The sequence below is a fragment of the Formica exsecta genome, unplaced genomic scaffold (assembly GCF_003651465.1).
Source record: "Formica exsecta isolate Colony F162 unplaced genomic scaffold, ASM365146v1 scaffold619, whole genome shotgun sequence".
Taxonomy (NCBI): Eukaryota; Metazoa; Arthropoda; class Insecta; order Hymenoptera; family Formicidae; genus Formica; species Formica exsecta.
Window position 1 is genome coordinate 44328 of NW_021853380.1, and position 18996 is coordinate 63323.

The following is an 18996-nucleotide window of genomic DNA, read 5'->3' on the forward strand; positions in this document are numbered from 1 at the left end:
AAAATTGGTTTTGCAGCTTGCAGATCCGGCTAGCCGACAAAGGGGACCCTATTTATTTATAATAGTATTAAATTTTAATAATAATTTTTAGATTGCAAAAAGAGAAAATAAATATAATAGATATATCGCAATTTAATTAAAAAGAGTAATAAAATTCGACTAACAGAGAACAACTCAAGCTTTCAATATTATGACATTTCTTTCGAGTTTTATAGGCGGATCACATGCGTGATACACGATCGATACGCATACGACATACGGCATTGAAGTAGCGCGCTGATGTCTCTCGCCTAATCCCCACTCCGTCCAAAGCTGCGCGGAGCGAGGTTGTACTCTCCGTGAACTCAGTATAGATGATAAATTGTATGCCAATATCACAGCGTAAGATAATAAAATTAATGCATATACGCTCTATGATATCCATGTACATAAATATAAATATATAAAATTATATGTAGAAGATATATCGTATCATTTAACTGCAAACTTTAAAAAGGTATGAAAATTATTTTTCTAATTATTTTTATTGTACAAACGAATAGAAAGTTGTATTACAATTAATGTTGTGCCTCTAGCCGCTAAGGAAGAGGTCTTTAGGGATTTATACGCCCAAAGGATTAGGATCCACGCTCGAATTAAGACACTCCCGGACGTTAGGTAGAAATTGATATATTTCACCATCACGTCGCTAAAATCCTTGCAGATTTCCATTATCATTTTTTTTTCTTCTTTATTTAAATGTTGTATAAGTAATAAGGTCGATTCAGACTATACGGCACGGATCGTAACGTACCGGCAACGGCACGCACCGGCACTGGCACGACAAATTAATGTGTATGTTCAGATTGCTTCGGCAATCGTCCGTCAATTGGCGATTGAAGTTTAGCAGTCACAATAGATGGATCATTCAGCGACGATGAATTGGCTCTTATATTTATACTTTTAGACGAAGATGAAGCCGAAGTCAAAAAAATGAAAAAAAGAAATCGAAAATGGATACATCTAATATTGAAAAAAAGGAAACTTGAAGGAGAGCATTGGACATTGTTCAAAGAGTTATTAAAATATGACGACAAATTTTAACAGTATTTTAGAATGCCACAATGCAAATTTTATGATTTGTTAAAATTAATTAAACCTATGTTACAAAAACAAAATACATCGTTCCGTGAGGCGATTTCACCGACAGAAAGACTTGCAGTTTGTTTACGGTAAAGATTTTTTATTGAATTTACATTTTTGTATTTTTTTATATATGCTGTTTCCTCGCTGAATTGTGGCGTTGCCGGAAAATCATAATATGATGGTGATGGAGTTGGAGTTGCTATTCTTAAAGGTGTAGGAAATAAAGTTTGTATCGTTGATGACGATAGTGATGGTGATGGTGACGGTGATGGTACAGAATGTGACACATTATATAGGCCAGTATGATATGCTGGCATTTGTGCAGACCGTTGACATTGCGTGGGTGTATTAGGTACAAAAAATGGTTGTTCTTGCATAATTTGCTTCATTTCAAGGTCACTGATGATCGAAAATACTTGAGATTTGGCTATATTTTGATAGTAGGGAAAAAAATTTTTTACTGTTGCTGCTATACTTGAAAAGAACGTGTCTATTGCATTGGATTGTTAAGTCAGTGGAGTTATTTGCGGTTTATCGTTGTTCTTATCTAATAAATATTTCATCACCACTGCTGATGCCGTTTCTGGTTGTGTTTGATGTTTGTATGTATTTCTCTTATTCCTTGCTAAGTTGATAATTTTTCTGTTGATTTCTTTTTGTTTTTTCTTTTTTTCATTCTCAGCATGTAACTCTTCATCCGCATTATCATCCTTGTCATAATCTTTATCGTCGTTCCGATCATCTCCTCTATTGTCGTTTCGATCATCCTTCTCTATATCGTTGTTTCGATCATCACCTCTATCGTTATTTCGATCATCTCTTCTATCATCGTTTTTATCATCATATTCGTCTTCATTCGGTTCATCTTCATTATCATCATCACCGACATGTTTCAAATTACTATATGTGTCCCTTTCTTGCATGAATGGTATTAGAAATGACATCTCATCTTCAAATTTCTATTTTTTATTTTTGAGGCGGCCTGTCCACTTTTTGTTTCACGTTTTTTTTTCAAAGCTCTTCTGAAGGAATCTCGAAGATTTGTCCAAATTTTTTTACAAACAGCCGCTGAAAAAAGGCGAACAATATTTGTATAGAAATTGACAAAATATATAAATAACCATAGTGCAACTGAGAGAAAAAAAAGACATGTCCAAATCCCAAGTCTGAATAGTTCAGAGAATTAAAGACTTATTTAACATTTTTATCCTCAGTTCCTCAACTATGCAGTAACATTTTTATAAAAGATTAGAATCATGAAACTTATATTTTGTAGGTTTTTAGCTACTGGTGATTCGTTTAGAACAATAGCTACCAATTATCGACTCGGACATTCAACAGTGCAATCGATTGTCATCCAAGTATGCGAAGCGATAATAGAGAATTTAATGTCTCTAACAATGCCAAAGCCTACAGCAGATCAATGGAAAAAAATTGTCGAAGAGTTTTGGGATATTTGGAATTTTCCAAACTGTATAGGCGCTCTTGATGGAAAACATGTAGTCATTCAAGCCCCCGCAAACAATGGATCTCAATTTTTCAACTATAAGAAAACGTTTTCCATTGTCCTTTTAGCATTAGTGGATGCACATTACAGATTCATCGCAGTAGACATAGGGGGATATGGTAGGAATAGCGATGGAGGTCTATTTGCCAATTCTAAATTGGCCAAAGCCCTTGAAAAAAATAAATTGGATGTCCCAAAAGACAATGCGCTTCCTAATACGCAGAACATTATGCCTTATGTCATAGTTGGAGATGAGGCATTTCCGTTAAAAAAATATTTACTGAGACCATATCCTGGTTCGCAAATTCAGGGAGACAGATCAAAAAGAATTTTTAACTACCGTCTCTCACGCGCGCGAAGAGTTTCAGAAAATGTGTTCGGAATACTGAGCCAAAAATTTCAGCTTTTTAATCGAAGGCTGAAATTAAAGCCAGAAAATGCAGACAAAATTATTTTAACTATATGCATTTTGCACAATTATTTCCGAGACTACAATATTAATGTACAAGACCATGCGCATAATCAAAACTCTGACACTGGTTTGCAAAATTTACCACGACAAGGAGGAAGTGCTATAAATACTGCATTTATTGTTCGAGACGCATTCAAGGAATTTTTTATCACAGAACATGGCCGTGTTGAATGGCAAGATACAATAAATTAAAAACTATTTTCGTATATTACTTATTTTATATAGGTTAAATAAATAAAATAAGTTATTCATCTTACCTGGCTGGTTCATTTCCTTCGCAATTCTTCTTCAAACATTTTCTTTAAACACATTATCATTATATTTTGGATGGCTCATTACATACAACGATTCATAAAACTTCACTCACGCTTATCGTGTTCTTATCAGTAGCGACCTGTATTATTCCGCTACGTGGTTTCAACGTCATTTTCAGATAGGGGTAAAGCTTTAAGATATGCTGTCCTACCTTTAATTGTTTTGTTTTATAATTGCAAGTGGCTTGATGTTTTCGTAGGAAATCAACGCCTAGTATTCCGTCATATTCTATCGGAAAGTCATCCTTAACAACGTACATAGTATGCTTGATTCGGCGCTTTTCCAGAGTTATTGTCGCCTTAAATTTTCCAATTGTACATATTTTATGTCCCGTTACGCCGGTGAGCGTTATCTTTTCTTCTTTTATTAACGTTTCGCCTTTTAAATGTTTCACTTTAATTAGTGATATTGCGGCTCCTGTATCGAATAGCAAATTTATTTTTTCGCGTTTCGCTTCTCGCATTGGTAATGTGACAAGGTCCAATCCTGTCTGTATATGCGGCGTATTTTTAAAGTGTGATACTTGATATTCAATTGCAGGTCGGTGCGATTTTCTTTCGTTCCTTTCCTCCTCATCGCTACTTTGCGCAGAGTTAAATTTATTTTTTTCATGCTCGCTATTCTTGCGGTTTTTATTTTCCGGTCGCGAATTATATTGTTTGGTTCGGCTCGATTGATCTCTATTGGATCGTCCGTGTAATAACCAATATTCTTCGCGATTGTGTCCGGATTTTTGGCAATAATTGCAATATTTATTTACCGTATTTACACGGGGTTGTCGGATTTCGGCAATAAAAATCGATTCGCGTATTGGCTAGTTCGACAATCTCGACCGTAATGTCCGGTTTTTCCGCATTTTTGACATTTCACATTCATCAACGTAGCATATCCGCGCGATCGAACAATTGTTTTAATTTTGTCTTGCAATCCTATTTTGAAATTTTCTAAGGCTTGTTGCTGTATTATTTCCATGATTGCGCGTTTATTATCTACTGTATGATGACGTCCTTTCATCATCGATTCGTATAGCTCCATGGCTAGTTTGTCGGCTCAAAGTCCGTAAGTTCGCGCGCTTTCTCCGTTTTTCTGTTTTAGCGTATTGAATTCAATTTGTAGATGTGTTGTACTCTTTTTACTTCTACTAATTCTTGTTTCAATTGTGCGCGTTTGAAAGTCTAGCATCGCTCTGCCTTTTAATTTCGTGCATAATACTGCTTCTAATAGCGTTACTTCATCTAACGGGTCGATATGTTCTACTGCATATGTAGTCGCGCTCAAAAATTCTTGCAATTTATTTGGCGATCCGTCGAATTCCGGAATCATTCCGCGATCATTCCTCTTTAATGGTAAAAATCCGCGTCCTCTTCGATGTCGTACATATTCGGGTGTGGACTCGTACGCGGTCTCGGTTCTTTCTCCCGGCGGAGTTCTATGCTCATTGTTTTGTCGGGGTTGCGGCCCTCTAATTCTTAAATCGTATATCTCGGCATGCATATTTCTAATTTCCCGTCTCATTTCCTCTCTCATTTCCCGCAATATTTCCCTAAGGTCGTCGACTGCTTCGTTCGTTTCTTTCTGTGGTTTGTATTGAGCTTGCGCGTTTGATTGTGTCGCGTTTCTATTTACTTCTTCTTGTAATCGCTTAATTCCCTCATCGATATCTTCCGATGTGATGGGTTACGATGCGGAAGCGTTTGAGTTATACATGTCTTGAGTACAATAGATTTCGTCGGGGTCAAAGATACTCGAATCGTATGACGTTAGTGAGAATTTGCGGCGGTGTGTTAGTCTACTAGACGCACTTATTGATGATTCGACCTCAACATCTAGTTCTATATTATTCGCTATTAAACTGTTGTCTAATTCGCCGAATGAAAATTCGCGTTCGATTACAACGTTTGCTCCGAGTTCTGGTTCGGACAAATTCTCGCTTGAATTTAATGCGCTTAGATTTCTTCGTACGTTATCGCGTATATCCCGGAGTGCTTCTACTGCTACTCTTAGGGTGCCATTACATGGAGCTCGGAAACGCGGATTAGCGTAACGCGGAACGAGAGTGAAACCAATCGCGAGCATTCTGCAGTTTTTGTTACGCTCGCGATTGGTCAAGGTCACATGAAAATCACTTTGAATTTTTTAAATGGAACCCCCTATTTTTCATTACATATTCTTACAGCTTACCTCACGAGCTTTCAAAAACACTATAATAAAGTATTTTTTCATTAAGTACTTTTTGAGTTATTTTATATTTTAATCTGACATATTTTGATATAAAAAATAAAATATTTCGTAAAATATTCAGTTTTTGATAATCTTATTGTAATACTTTTATGTACAGAATTATGAGACAAATCAATTAATGCAAAAAAAAAACAAATAATTGTTTAAAAAAACACATTGTAAATAATTTTTTTAAAAACAATAATTTTTTTATATTAATTGATTTGTCTCAATATTCTGTACATAAAAGTATTACGGTAAGATTATCGAAAACTAAATATTTTACTAGATATTTTATTTTTTATATCAAAATATGTCAGATTAAAATATAAAATAACTCAAAAAGTACTTAATGAAAAAATACTTTATTATAGTGCTTTGGAAAGCTCTCGACATAAGCTATAAGAATATGCAATAAAAAGTAGAGGATTCCATTTAAGAAATTAAAGGTGTCCTTGACTTGACCTTAACGATGCCATCCAAGGTCAAACCAATGACATTATCTTATGTTCCCCTCAAAACCATACAATTTTTGTTCAAAACGTTTTTCTCTAAAATGCTTAGTTTTTGAAAGAAAAGGGGTGTACGGGTGGTCTAGGACACCCTGTATATATATTCTATTATTATTCTATTATATACAGGGTGTAACTAAACAAACGCATATGAACAACACTATCAGATACAGTACAACAATTCAAATCAAAAAGTCCTGAACCATTTTTTGATCTGAGCTTTCTTTTCGTTCTTATGTGATGTTAAAGTTAGTTAATCAGCGCCTGTCTATACAGCAGAAAGCCGTCTCGCTACTCCGATCCCCGTCGTACCTTCTCTGTTTTCTGTTGTAGACAGGCGCTGATTAGTTAACTTTAACATCATATAACAACGAAAAGAAAGCTCAGATCAAAAAATGGTTCAGGACTTTTCGATTTGAATTGTTGTTCTGTATCTGATAGTATTGTCCATATGCGTTTGTTTAGTTACACCTAGTATATAAGTATTGTCTGTCTGTCTGTCGGACCGCGAACTATTTCCACATTTATGGACCGATTTTCTCGAAATTGGTACCAAAATGTTGCAAATTTTTCGGGAATGGCTACTATGTGGTTTATTTTAGTTTAACACTCCACCCGCCCACGCACTCACCCACATACACACACGCAAAACCATTACTTCCATATTTATGGACCGATTTTCTCGAAACTGGTGTCAAAATTTTGCTAATTTTTTGGGGATAGCTACTATGTGCTTTTTCTAGTTTTACACCCCACCCCCACCCACCCACGCACTCTCATACGCACCCACACACGCAAAACCATTACTTCCATATTTATGGACCGAATTTCTCGAAATTGGTGTCAAAATTTTGCAAATTTTTCGGGGATGGCTACTATGTGGTTTTTTTTTTTAAATTTTACAACCCCACCCATCCATCCACGCACCCACATACTCATCCTCACACGCACAACCGATTTTTTCGAAATTGGTACCAAAATTTTGCTAATTTTTCGGGGAAGGATACTATGTGGTTTTTTTTAGTTTTACAGCCCTACCCACTCATCCATGCACCCACGCATGCACCCACATATGCACAATCGATTTTCTCGAAGTTTTCTCGAAATTGGTAACAAAATTTTGCTAATTTTTCGGGGAAGGCTACTATGTGGTTTTTTCTTAGTTTTACATCCCCACCCATCCACTCACGCACCCATATACGCACCCACAACCCATCCACTCACGCACCCATATACGCACCCACACACAGACAACTGATTTTTTGGAAATTTTCTCGAAATCGGTACCAAAATTTTGCTGATTTTTTGGGGAAGGCTACTATGTGGTTTTTTTTTTTAGTTTAACATCCCACCCATCCACCCACGCACCCACATACGCACAACCGATTTTCTCGAAATTTTCTCAAAATTGATAACAAAATTTTGCAAATTTTTCGGGGAAGGCTACTATGTGTTTTTTTTTTTTAGTTTTGCAACAACACCCACCCACCTATGCACCCACAAACGCATCCACACACGCACAATCGATTTTTTTGAAATTGGTATCAAATATATCCTTATCAAATATAAAAATTTTGCTGATTTTTGGGATATGGCTAATATGTGTTTTTTTTAAAGTTTTACACACTCATCCATCCACTCACGCACTCATACATGCACCCACACACGCACAAATATACATTTATGTTGTTGTCAAATTTAAAAAATCACCCCTTATGGGTAATAAGAGTTTATATCTCTTGACGTGAGTCATTTCATAAATGACTATATACATAAGTTGCTGGTTTCATATGTTTAATGTCATTGATAAAGTAAATAAATTGACCGAAACAGAAAATATTAAATATTAAGATGGGAGAAATAAATAAATCGAATGAAATTGAAAAGGAATTAATGAATAAAAATAATAAACATGAAATTACAAGTGTTACTGGACAGAGCGAAATAGAGCAAGATAGAGAAATTGAAGAATTTAAAAATGGTAAATGTTAAAAAATAATTTAAATTGCAAATATTATAAATATTTTACTTGGTATTAAACTCTTAATAATTCTTTTAATAATTATTTTGGTTATAAAATAAATTACTTTAATAATAATTTTATTTTACATTTTATTTTTTTTATTCTTATTATTATTCTTAATATCATCATTTAACCTAATCTAATTTATAATTAAAAAATTTCAGTGTTGGATAATGGGCTCGATCAATTATTATTATCTGCAGTAATTGAATATAAAAGTCAAAAGAAGAACAAGAAGGAGGAATATATTAAGGAAAAATTGCAGGATGAAAACAATTGTTGTGCCTCTAGCCGCTAAGGAAGAGGTCTTTAGGGATTTATACGCCCAAAGGATTAGGATCCACGCTCGAAATAAGACACTCCCGGACGTTAGGTATAAATTAATATATTTCACAGGTATTGGTACACTTTTACTTATTCGCGATTATAATAGTCGGACGCGATGTACGGTATATCGATACTGTTGATATGAGCGAGCGAGTAGTGAGCGATGTTAATGAGCTATATTACTGAGCTATATTACTGAGCTATATTACTGAGCTATATTACTGAGCTATATTACTGAGCTATATTACTGAGCTATATTACTGAGCTATATTACTGAGCTATATTACTGAGCTATATTACTGAGCTATATTACTGAGCTATATTACTGAGCTATATTACTGAGCTATATTACTGAGCTATATTACTGAGCTATATTACTGAGCTATATTACTGAGCTATATTACTGAGCTATATTACTGAGCTATATTACTGAGCTATGTGCTCTTTCTAATTATTAATTAAGTTATCCAGTTTGATTTCTTAAAATACGTGTTGTTATTTTCCGGTGTGAGTGCGTGTATGTGCGTAATACGTGCGCTTCGATAACAAAGTCGTGTCTGAGAACGCAAGATTTTATCTGTTCTTTGTGCTCTTTCTAATTATTAATTAAGTTATCCAGTTTGATTTCTTAAAATACGTGTTGTTATTTTCCGGTGTGAGTGCGTGTATGTGCGTAATACGTGCGCTTCGATAACAAAGTCGTGTCTGAGAACGCAAGATTTTATCTGTTCTTTGTGCTCTTTCTAATTATTAATTAAGTTATCCAGTTTGATTTCTTAAAATACGTGTTGTTATTTTCCGGTGTGAGTGCGTGTATGTGCGTAATACGTGCGCTTCGATAACAAAGTCGTGTCTGAGAACGCAAGATTTTATCTGTTCTTTGTGCTCTTTCTAATTATTAATTAAGTTATCCAGTTTGATTTCTTAAAATACGTGTTGTTATTTTCCGGTGTGAGTGCGTGTATGTGCGTAATACGTGCGCTTCGATAACAAAGTCGTGTCTGAGAACGCAAGATTTTATCTGTTCTTTGTGCTCTTTCTAATTATTAATTAAGTTATCCAGTTTGATTTCTTAAAATACGTGTTGTTATTTTCCGGTGTGAGTGCGTGTATGTGCGTAATACGTGCGCTTCGATAACAAAGTCGTGTCTGAGAACGCAAGATTTTATCTGTTCTTTGTGCTCTTTCTAATTATTAATTAAGTTATCCAGTTTGATTTCTTAAAATACGTGTTGTTATTTTCCGGTGTGAGTGCGTGTATGTGCGTAATACGTGCGCTTCGATAACAAAGTCGTGTCTGAGAACGCAAGATTTTATCTGTTCTTTGTGCTCTTTCTAATTATTAATTAAGTTATCCAGTTTGATTTCTTAAAATACGTGTTGTTATTTTCCGGTGTGAGTGCGTGTATGTGCGTAATACGTGCGCTTCGATAACAAAGTCGTGTCTGAGAACGCAAGATTTTATCTGTTCTTTGTGCTCTTTCTAATTATTAATTAAGTTATCCAGTTTGATTTCTTAAAATACGTGTTGTTATTTTCCGGTGTGAGTGCGTGTATGTGCGTAATACGTGCGCTTCGATAACAAAGTCGTGTCTGAGAACGCAAGATTTTATCTGTTCTTTGTGCTCTTTCTAATTATTAATTAAGTTATCCAGTTTGATTTCTTAAAATACGTGTTGTTATTTTCCGGTGTGAGTGCGTGTATGTGCGTAATACGTGCGCTTCGATAACAAAGTCGTGTCTGAGAACGCAAGATTTTATCTGTTCTTTGTGCTCTTTCTAATTATTAATTAAGTTATCCAGTTTGATTTCTTAAAATACGTGTTGTTATTTTCCGGTGTGAGTGCGTGTATGTGCGTAATACGTGCGCTTCGATAACAAAGTCGTGTCTGAGAACGCAAGATTTTATCTGTTCTTTGTGCTCTTTCTAATTATTAATTAAGTTATCCAGTTTGATTTCTTAAAATACGTGTTGTTATTTTCCGGTGTGAGTGCGTGTATGTGCGTAATACGTGCGCTTCGATAACAAAGTCGTGTCTGAGAACGCAAGATTTTATCTGTTCTTTGTGCTCTTTCTAATTATTAATTAAGTTATCCAGTTTGATTTCTTAAAATACGTGTTGTTATTTTCCGGTGTGAGTGCGTGTATGTGCGTAATACGTGCGCTTCGATAACAAAGTCGTGTCTGAGAACGCAAGATTTTATCTGTTCTTTGTGCTCTTTCTAATTATTAATTAAGTTATCCAGTTTGATTTCTTAAAATACGTGTTGTTATTTTCCGGTGTGAGTGCGTGTATGTGCGTAATACGTGCGCTTCGATAACAAAGTCGTGTCTGAGAACGCAAGATTTTATCTGTTCTTTGTGCTCTTTCTAATTATTAATTAAGTTATCCAGTTTGATTTCTTAAAATACGTGTTGTTATTTTCCGGTGTGAGTGCGTGTATGTGCGTAATACGTGCGCTTCGATAACAAAGTCGTGTCTGAGAACGCAAGATTTTATCTGTTCTTTGTGCTCTTTCTAATTATTAATTAAGTTATCCAGTTTGATTTCTTAAAATACGTGTTGTTATTTTCCGGTGTGAGTGCGTGTATGTGCGTAATACGTGCGCTTCGATAACAAAGTCGTGTCTGAGAACGCAAGATTTTATCTGTTCTTTGTGCTCTTTCTAATTATTAATTAAGTTATCCAGTTTGATTTCTTAAAATACGTGTTGTTATTTTCCGGTGTGAGTGCGTGTATGTGCGTAATACGTGCGCTTCGATAACAAAGTCGTGTCTGAGAACGCAAGATTTTATCTGTTCTTTGTGCTCTTTCTAATTATTAATTAAGTTATCCAGTTTGATTTCTTAAAATACGTGTTGTTATTTTCCGGTGTGAGTGCGTGTATGTGCGTAATACGTGCGCTTCGATAACAAAGTCGTGTCTGAGAACGCAAGATTTTATCTGTTCTTTGTGCTCTTTCTAATTATTAATTAAGTTATCCAGTTTGATTTCTTAAAATACGTGTTGTTATTTTCCGGTGTGAGTGCGTGTATGTGCGTAATACGTGCGCTTCGATAACAAAGTCGTGTCTGAGAACGCAAGATTTTATCTGTTCTTTGTGCTCTTTCTAATTATTAATTAAGTTATCCAGTTTGATTTCTTAAAATACGTGTTGTTATTTTCCGGTGTGAGTGCGTGTATGTGCGTAATACGTGCGCTTCGATAACAAAGTCGTGTCTGAGAACGCAAGATTTTATCTGTTCTTTGTGCTCTTTCTAATTATTAATTAAGTTATTAAGTTTAATTTCTTAAAATACGTGTTGTTATTTTCCGGTGTGAGTGCGTGTATGTGCGTAATACGTGCGCTTCGATAACAAAGTCGTGTCTGAGAACGCAAGATTTTATCTGTTCTTTGTGCTCTTTCTAATTATTAATTAAGTTATCCAGTTTGATTTCTTAAAATACGTGTTGTTATTTTCGGGTGTGAGTTAGTGTATGTGCGTAACACGTGTGCTTCGATAACGAAGTTGTGCCTGAGAGCGCAAGATTTTGATATTAACGAGTGATCAGGAAAGAAAAGAAAGGAAATATTTGAAAAAAATATTTGGGCTTTCTTCAGCGCAAACCAATAAAAAACGAAGTAAGTAATTGGAGCATAAAAATATATTTATGTATAAATTAATTTGTTGAGCTCCTATTGCCATACTCTCATCATTATTACATTTATCGTAGCGTTTGATGACATTATTAATTATTGATATTTGATGACATTACAATTATTGATACTAATTATAAGCGAAAATATCTCAAGAAAGTTTTGCATTATTAATTAAATTAAAATTTTATTTACTAAGGTTCGAGATATAGAGGTCGGCCAGAGAACGTTAAATCTTTTTAATTGATTTTGATAATAAGAAGCGATTAGGAGATAAAAGAAGAGATAATACTCGAAGGTTCGAGATATAAAGCTCGGCCCGAGAACGTTAAATCTTTTTAAAAGATTTTAATAATAAGGAGCGATTAGGATATAAAAAAAGGAGATAGTACTCGAAAAAACTATTTGGGTTTTCTTCAGCACGAACTAATAAACAACGAAGTAAGTAAATAGTACATAAAAATTGTATAAAGTAATTTGTTGTGCTCCTATTGCCATATTCTCAGTATTATTATATTTATCGGAGCGTTTGATGGCATTATTAATTATTGATATTTGATGACATTATTAATTATTGATATTATGAGAGAAAATATTTCAAGCAATTTTTAAATTATAAAATAAATTATTTTTTTAATTTTTTAAATAAAATAATAGTAATAATCAATAAAATTTATTATTTATAAATATTACTATATAATATTTTGTATAATTATACGTAAATGGTACAAGGTAAAAAAGTATGCCTAAAAAAAAAAAGGGGGGAAATTTATATAAAGTGAGTAACGAAGAAAGGCGCTCACGACAAAGAAAAAAAATTCAAACTTCTGAGGAAAGGTCAAAACGACTTAAAGATGATGCTCAGAGACATGCTCAGAAGAGGGCAAATGAAAATGATGACGCACGGTCTCTACGACTTGAAGATGATGCTCAGAGACATGCTCAGAAGAGGACAAATGAAAATGATGACGCACGATCTTTACGACTTGAAGATGATGCTCAGAGACATACTCATAAGAGGACATGTGAAAATAATGACGCACGGTCTCTACGACTTGAAGACGATGCTCAGAGACATGCTCATAAGAGGGCATATGAAAATGATGACGTAAGGTCTCTACGACTTGAAGACGATGCTCAGAAACATGCTCAGAAAAGGGCAAATAAAAATGATGACGCACGGTCTCAACGACTTGAAGTTGATGCCCAGAGACATGCTCATAAGAAGGCATATGAAAATGATGACGTAAGGTCTCTACGACTTGAAGACGATGCTCAGAAACATGCTCAGAAACATGCTCAGAAAAGGGCAAATGAAAATGATGACGCACGGTCTCAACGACGTGAAGTTGATGCCCAGAGACATGCTCATAAGAGGGCATATGAAAATGATGACGTAAGATCTCAACGACTTGAAGACAATGCACAGAGACATGCTCAGAGAAGGCACCAATGCAAACAATTAAATCAACACATTGCGCTAATTGCCAAGGGCAATGAATTGAATGTGCCTATTCATACACTTGGCCAAATGAATGTCGAATGCCAATTTTGCAAATCGTTAAATTTTAAATGTGAAAAGTCTAAAGATGGAAAATTCACATATTATTGCCAAAAGGGCAAGCTTGAATTAAAGCAGATAAATTGTCCTGATTTTCTGAAAAAATTATACATTGGAAATTATTCTGCATCTAAGAATTTTCTTAATAATATTCGTTCTTATAACAGCGCTTTAGCTATGGCTTCCATGGGTGCCCCAGGAAATAGAAATCTATTGGATGTTGTGAACAATGCTCCTTATTGCTTGAAGATTCATGGGCAATATCATCATTTGACATCGACGGCAATGCGCCCAGCGGATGGACAAGCTCCGCGCTTTGCACAGCTTTACTTTTTAGATACAGAAGAAGCTATAAATTATAGAATGAATAACGAAGCTAATCAAGAGTGTGATTCGGAAATAATGAAAGATTTGTTATGCTTTATGGACCAATGCAATAAATTTGCCAAAACTTTCAAAATGATGCGTCAGGTTGAACAAGATCTTAATCCGAGAGGCAATGAAACCATAAATTTAATGTTGTCCTTTCAAAACGATCCTCAACATGATCAAAGAAGATACAAAGCTCCAAGAGCAAATGAAATAGTTGTAGTATTTCAGAATGTAGATGGAGAATCTCCATTTGAAAGAGACATTCGGATTTATAATAAAAATTCGAACGATGTTCAACAAATATCAATTCTGGACAAAAGGTGTGATCCGATGTGTTATCCTTTGTTATATCCATATGGAAACGATGGATGGCATTCAGAACTTAAATCATTTAATCCTAAATATCTAGGATTCAAAGTAAGTCAAATGAATTATTATGCTCACTTGCTAGCACCAAGAGTAGAATTTAGTCAGTTTAAAAAGACAGGCAAGTTGAGATGTCAATTTATACTTGATGCATATATGAAAACTGAAGCCAATAGGCTTAATTATATTAAATTAAATCAACCTCAGTTAAGAGCAGAACTTTATTCGGGATTAATGGATCATCTAGATAATCGAGCACGAAATGAAGAAATTACAGCTGGTATACCTGTAATTTTACCATCTTCATTTATAGGTAGTCCAAGAAACATGCAAGAAAGGTACCAAGATGCTATGTCTCTGGTGAGAAAGTTTGGTAAACCAGACATTTTTTTAACGATGACTTGCAATCCTCAATGCCCCGAAATTAAGAATAATCTTGATGAATGTTTAATAGAGTTCCGACCTGATTTGGTCGCTAAAACATTTAACTTGGACGTCAAGGAGGTTTCAAATAATCTAACAAAAAAAAAAAAATTTTGAAATATAGCTTACGCAGGCGTGATTGAGTTTCAAAAAAGAGGACTTCCACATTTGCATTTACTTGCGATGTTAAATGATGAAGATAAGTCCAGACTTCAAGAAGTCATAGACATGATGGTATGGGCTAAAATCCCTGATGAGGAAAGATATTCAGAACTTAATGTAAAAGTTTTGAAGCACATGATTCATGGTTGTTAGGACGTGGCCGATCTATCGTATTGCTCGGTGAGAGACGGAATCGCAATCGCGCTTACGTGAGCCTCGCGAGACGGCGCCACCCCCCTGGAACGGATCGGAGCTTCGGAGCAGCGCGGCGATATCAGATAGCGCCCGCGCTGTCGCGATATCCGGAATGATTTATCCAATGAATCGATGCCACGATAGCGACATGCGTCCATTATCGCGCGTTCTTCTTCCGGTTTGCCTTCTTGTTCGTTTTGCCGACATAGTGAAACGGTACATTCTTTTGTGCTCCGATTTACTACGGGATTGAACACACGCCGAGTCCACTGCGGCGATCTATCGGCCCCTCGGGTCCAGTTTTCTCGGCACGGCCATACGGTCAGGATTACCCGCGCAAGTGAACAGTACGCTCTCGTATCCGCCCGAGTGGCTTACACGCGCCCGCTCTACGTGTTCAGACACGCGCGTCCGCCATTATCTCGTAGCTCGGAACATTCGAGTCGGTTCGAGAACAAGGACTATTAGTGAAGAGTTAACGTACAGTTATACTCCTATATAGTTGTATGGGCGTGTGTGTGTGTGTGTGTGTGTGTGTGTGTGTGTGTGTGTGTGTGTGTGTGTGCCAATAAAGCTCTGTGAATTCTGCGATCTTGGTAATCGCTTCTAAGACAATTATCACACTCTATCCTTTATCCACGACCCTTATCGCACCAATCGGCGCGAGTATCGGCATATTTCCATCTCTCTCGATCTCGAGACATCCAACCCAACAGGTTCGGAGGTCAACGGATTGAAATTGCAACAATGGTCCTTGTGGAGATCCCTCCCAAAGATATCCTTGTACTGGGGACGATGGAAATTGTTCAAAAGGTTTTTCAAAAGAGTTTTGTGAAGAAACAAATAGTAATGTGAATGGATATCCCATGTATCAACGGAGGAATTTTGGGAAAAAGTATATCGTCAGAGGCAAAGAAGTTGACAATCGATGGGTGGTGTCATATTCACCATATTTAATAATGAAATATGATCGACATATAAATTTGGAAATATGTTCATCAGTGAAAAGCGTAAAATACTTATATAAATATATTCATAAAGGATTTGACTGTGCTGCAATTGAAGTGCAAGCACGAGATGGCACAAGGTTAATTAAAATAGATGAAGTAAACTCATTTCTGGATGCAAGATATGTTAGTGCTCCAGAAGCAATGTGGAGACTGAACGGATACGATCTGTTTATGAAGTCTCACACAGTAATAAGACTGGCAGTTCATTTGCCGAATCGTCAAATGATTTATTTCAGAGTGAGAAATGAAGAGCAAGCTACTCAAAGAGAGCTCAATCGAGATACTACGTTGACTGCATGGTTCAAATTAAATCAATCTGATAAAAATGCGATGCATTTTCTTTACACAGATATCCCTTATCACTATGTTTATGATAAAAAAGAAACTAAGTAGAAGCCACGCAAAAAAGGTGGTGACAAAATAATTTCAAGACTTTACACAGTAAGTATAAAAGATATTGAAAGATTTTATCTACGTCTTCTTTTACTTCATGTGGCTGGAGCTAAATATTTTGAAGATTTGAAAACTGTAGATGGAGTTCTTTATGAGACGTTTAAGGATGCAGCAATTGAAAGAAAATTGGTAGAAGCTGATGATCTTTGGATAAAAACTCTGGAGGAAGCAACAGAATCAAATATGCCTGCACAACTTCGAGAACTATTTGCCTACATTTGCATCTTTGGAACTCCAACGGATGTACCAACTATTTGGAATAAATACAAGAATTTTATGATTGAGGACTTTGTACACAACAATGTTGTAAATCCTGAAAATATGGCCTTAAACCATATACAAGAAATTCTGATAAATAATGGAAATACATGTGAGAACTTCCAATTGCCAAATCCAACTCCAGTAAATATTTACGTAACAGAGTATAATGTGGATGAAGAAAGAATACGTGGTGATTATTTATTATACTGGACAGAGCGAAATAGAGCAAGATAGAGAAATTGAAGAATTTAAAAATGGTAAATGTTAAAAAATAATTTAAATTACAAATGTTATAAATATTTTACTTGGTATTAAACTCTTAATAATTAATTATTTTGGTTATAAAATAAATTACTTTCATAATTATTTTATTTTAGATAAGTGGAAGCCACGCAAAAAAAGGTGGTAACAAAATAATTTCAAGACTTTACACAGTAAGCATAAAAGATATTGAAAGATTTTATCTACGTCTTCTTTTACTTCATGTGGCTGGAGCTAAATATTTTGAAGATTTGAAAACTGTAGATGGAGTTCTTTATGAGACGTTTAAGGATGCAGCAATTGAAAGGAAATTGATAGAAGCTGATGATCTTTGGATAAAAACTCTGGTGGAAGCAACAAAATCAAATATGCCTGCACAACTTCGAGAACTATTTGCCTACATTTGCATCTTTGAGAGATCATCGTTAAGGGGGTTGTTTATCAACAACCGGCGCAATATTGTTTTTGGTATTATATTCGATTAGTCGAATGACGGCTGACATACAGTTTGAACGCGATTGATCGTTGGCCTTATATTATTCTAAATATTATTATTTATCGTGTTATTTATGTTATTTCTGATTATTATTTAAGTTATTAAGTTTAATTTCTTAAAATACGTGTTGTTATTTTCCGGTGTGAGTTACATTAAATGCTGAGCAAAAGTACGTGTACGATATAGTAATGCGAGCAATTGACAATGAAAATGAATCTCAATGGTTATTTTGTATTGATGGGTTTGCAGGAAGTGGTAAAACCTACATATGAGTGTAATTCGAGAAAGAAACGAGATAGTCCTTCCATGTGCCTCAACTGGCATTGCAGCTACACTTCTAAAAGGAGGAAAAACCTATCACTCCCTGTTCAAGCTTTCGATCCCAATTGATGATTAAGGTTAAATTAAAACAAAATATGAGAACTGGGGATGAAAAAGAATTTGCAAATTGACTAATGCAACTAGGAGATGGTAAATTGCACAATACAGATGGACTATCTCGATACAATTGAAATCCCTCAAGATTTTATATCAAAGGAATCATTAATTACTGAAATTTTTGGTGATAAAATCACCAAGAAACAGATCAGAGAAAATCCAAATCGAGCGATTCTTTGTCCTAAAAATGAGGATACATTCAAAATTAATGACGAAATCCTTCGTCTAATGGAAGGAGAAGAAAAAGAATATCTCTCAATTGACTCTATTGTGAGTGATGATCCACAGGAGCAATTGCATTTTCCGACTGAGTTTTTAAACTCTGTGACACTTTCTGGGATGCCAGTTCATCAACTTAAAATAAAAGTGAATGCAACAATTATCCTATTAAGAAATTTAAATACTAAAAAAGGACTCTGCAATGGCACAAGGTTCATTGTAACTGATTTAAAACCTAATCTTATTTATGCAGAAGTTCTAACTGGTTCTTCCCGAGGTCAGATTGTCTTCATACCAAGGATCGATTTTTTACCAAATAATGCAAAAATTCCATTTAAGCTTAAACGAAGACAATTTTCTATTAGAGTGTCATTTGCTATGACAATAAATAAATCTCAAGGACAAACGTTACAAAAAGTTGGTATTTATTTGCCACATCCCGTATTTGCTCATGGTCAACTATATGTAGCATTTTCTAGAACAACCAAAAGGGATTGTGTAAAAATTAAGATTGATGAATTGAGCAATCAAGGGCAACTCATTAAAAGAAATCCAAAATATTTTACCAAAAATGTTGTATACGGAGACGTTTTATAAATTGAAAAATTAAAAAATTGAATGAGAGCTAATAATAGTGGA

At 35.1% G+C, this 18996-nt stretch overlaps 3 protein-coding genes across 3 annotated transcripts; 2 read left to right on the forward strand and 1 right to left on the reverse strand.

Moving 5' to 3' along the window:
* Positions 1-888: 888 nt before the first annotated feature.
* Positions 889-3384, reverse strand: LOC115242717 (prostatic spermine-binding protein-like). The gene is made up of 2 exons (XM_029819226.1): positions 3362-3384; positions 889-2193 (listed from the first exon to the last, which is right to left on the reverse strand). Exon 2 carries the CDS (start codon positions 2067-2069, stop codon positions 1632-1634), a length of 438 nt encoding a protein of 145 aa, XP_029675086.1. The 5' UTR covers positions 2070-2193; positions 3362-3384; the 3' UTR covers positions 889-1631.
* Positions 2190-3449, forward strand: LOC115242715 (protein ALP1-like). The gene has a single exon (XM_029819224.1). It carries the CDS (start codon positions 2382-2384, stop codon positions 3294-3296), a length of 915 nt encoding a protein of 304 aa, XP_029675084.1. The 5' UTR covers positions 2190-2381; the 3' UTR covers positions 3297-3449.
* A 9413-nt stretch (positions 3450-12862) lies between these two features.
* Positions 12863-15177, forward strand: LOC115242713. Its single transcript, XM_029819222.1, has 3 exons — positions 12863-12872; positions 12995-14812; positions 14987-15177. Exons 1-3 carry the CDS (start codon positions 12863-12865, stop codon positions 15175-15177), a joined length of 2019 nt encoding a protein of 672 aa, XP_029675082.1.
* The last annotated feature ends 3819 nt before the right edge of the window (positions 15178-18996 follow it).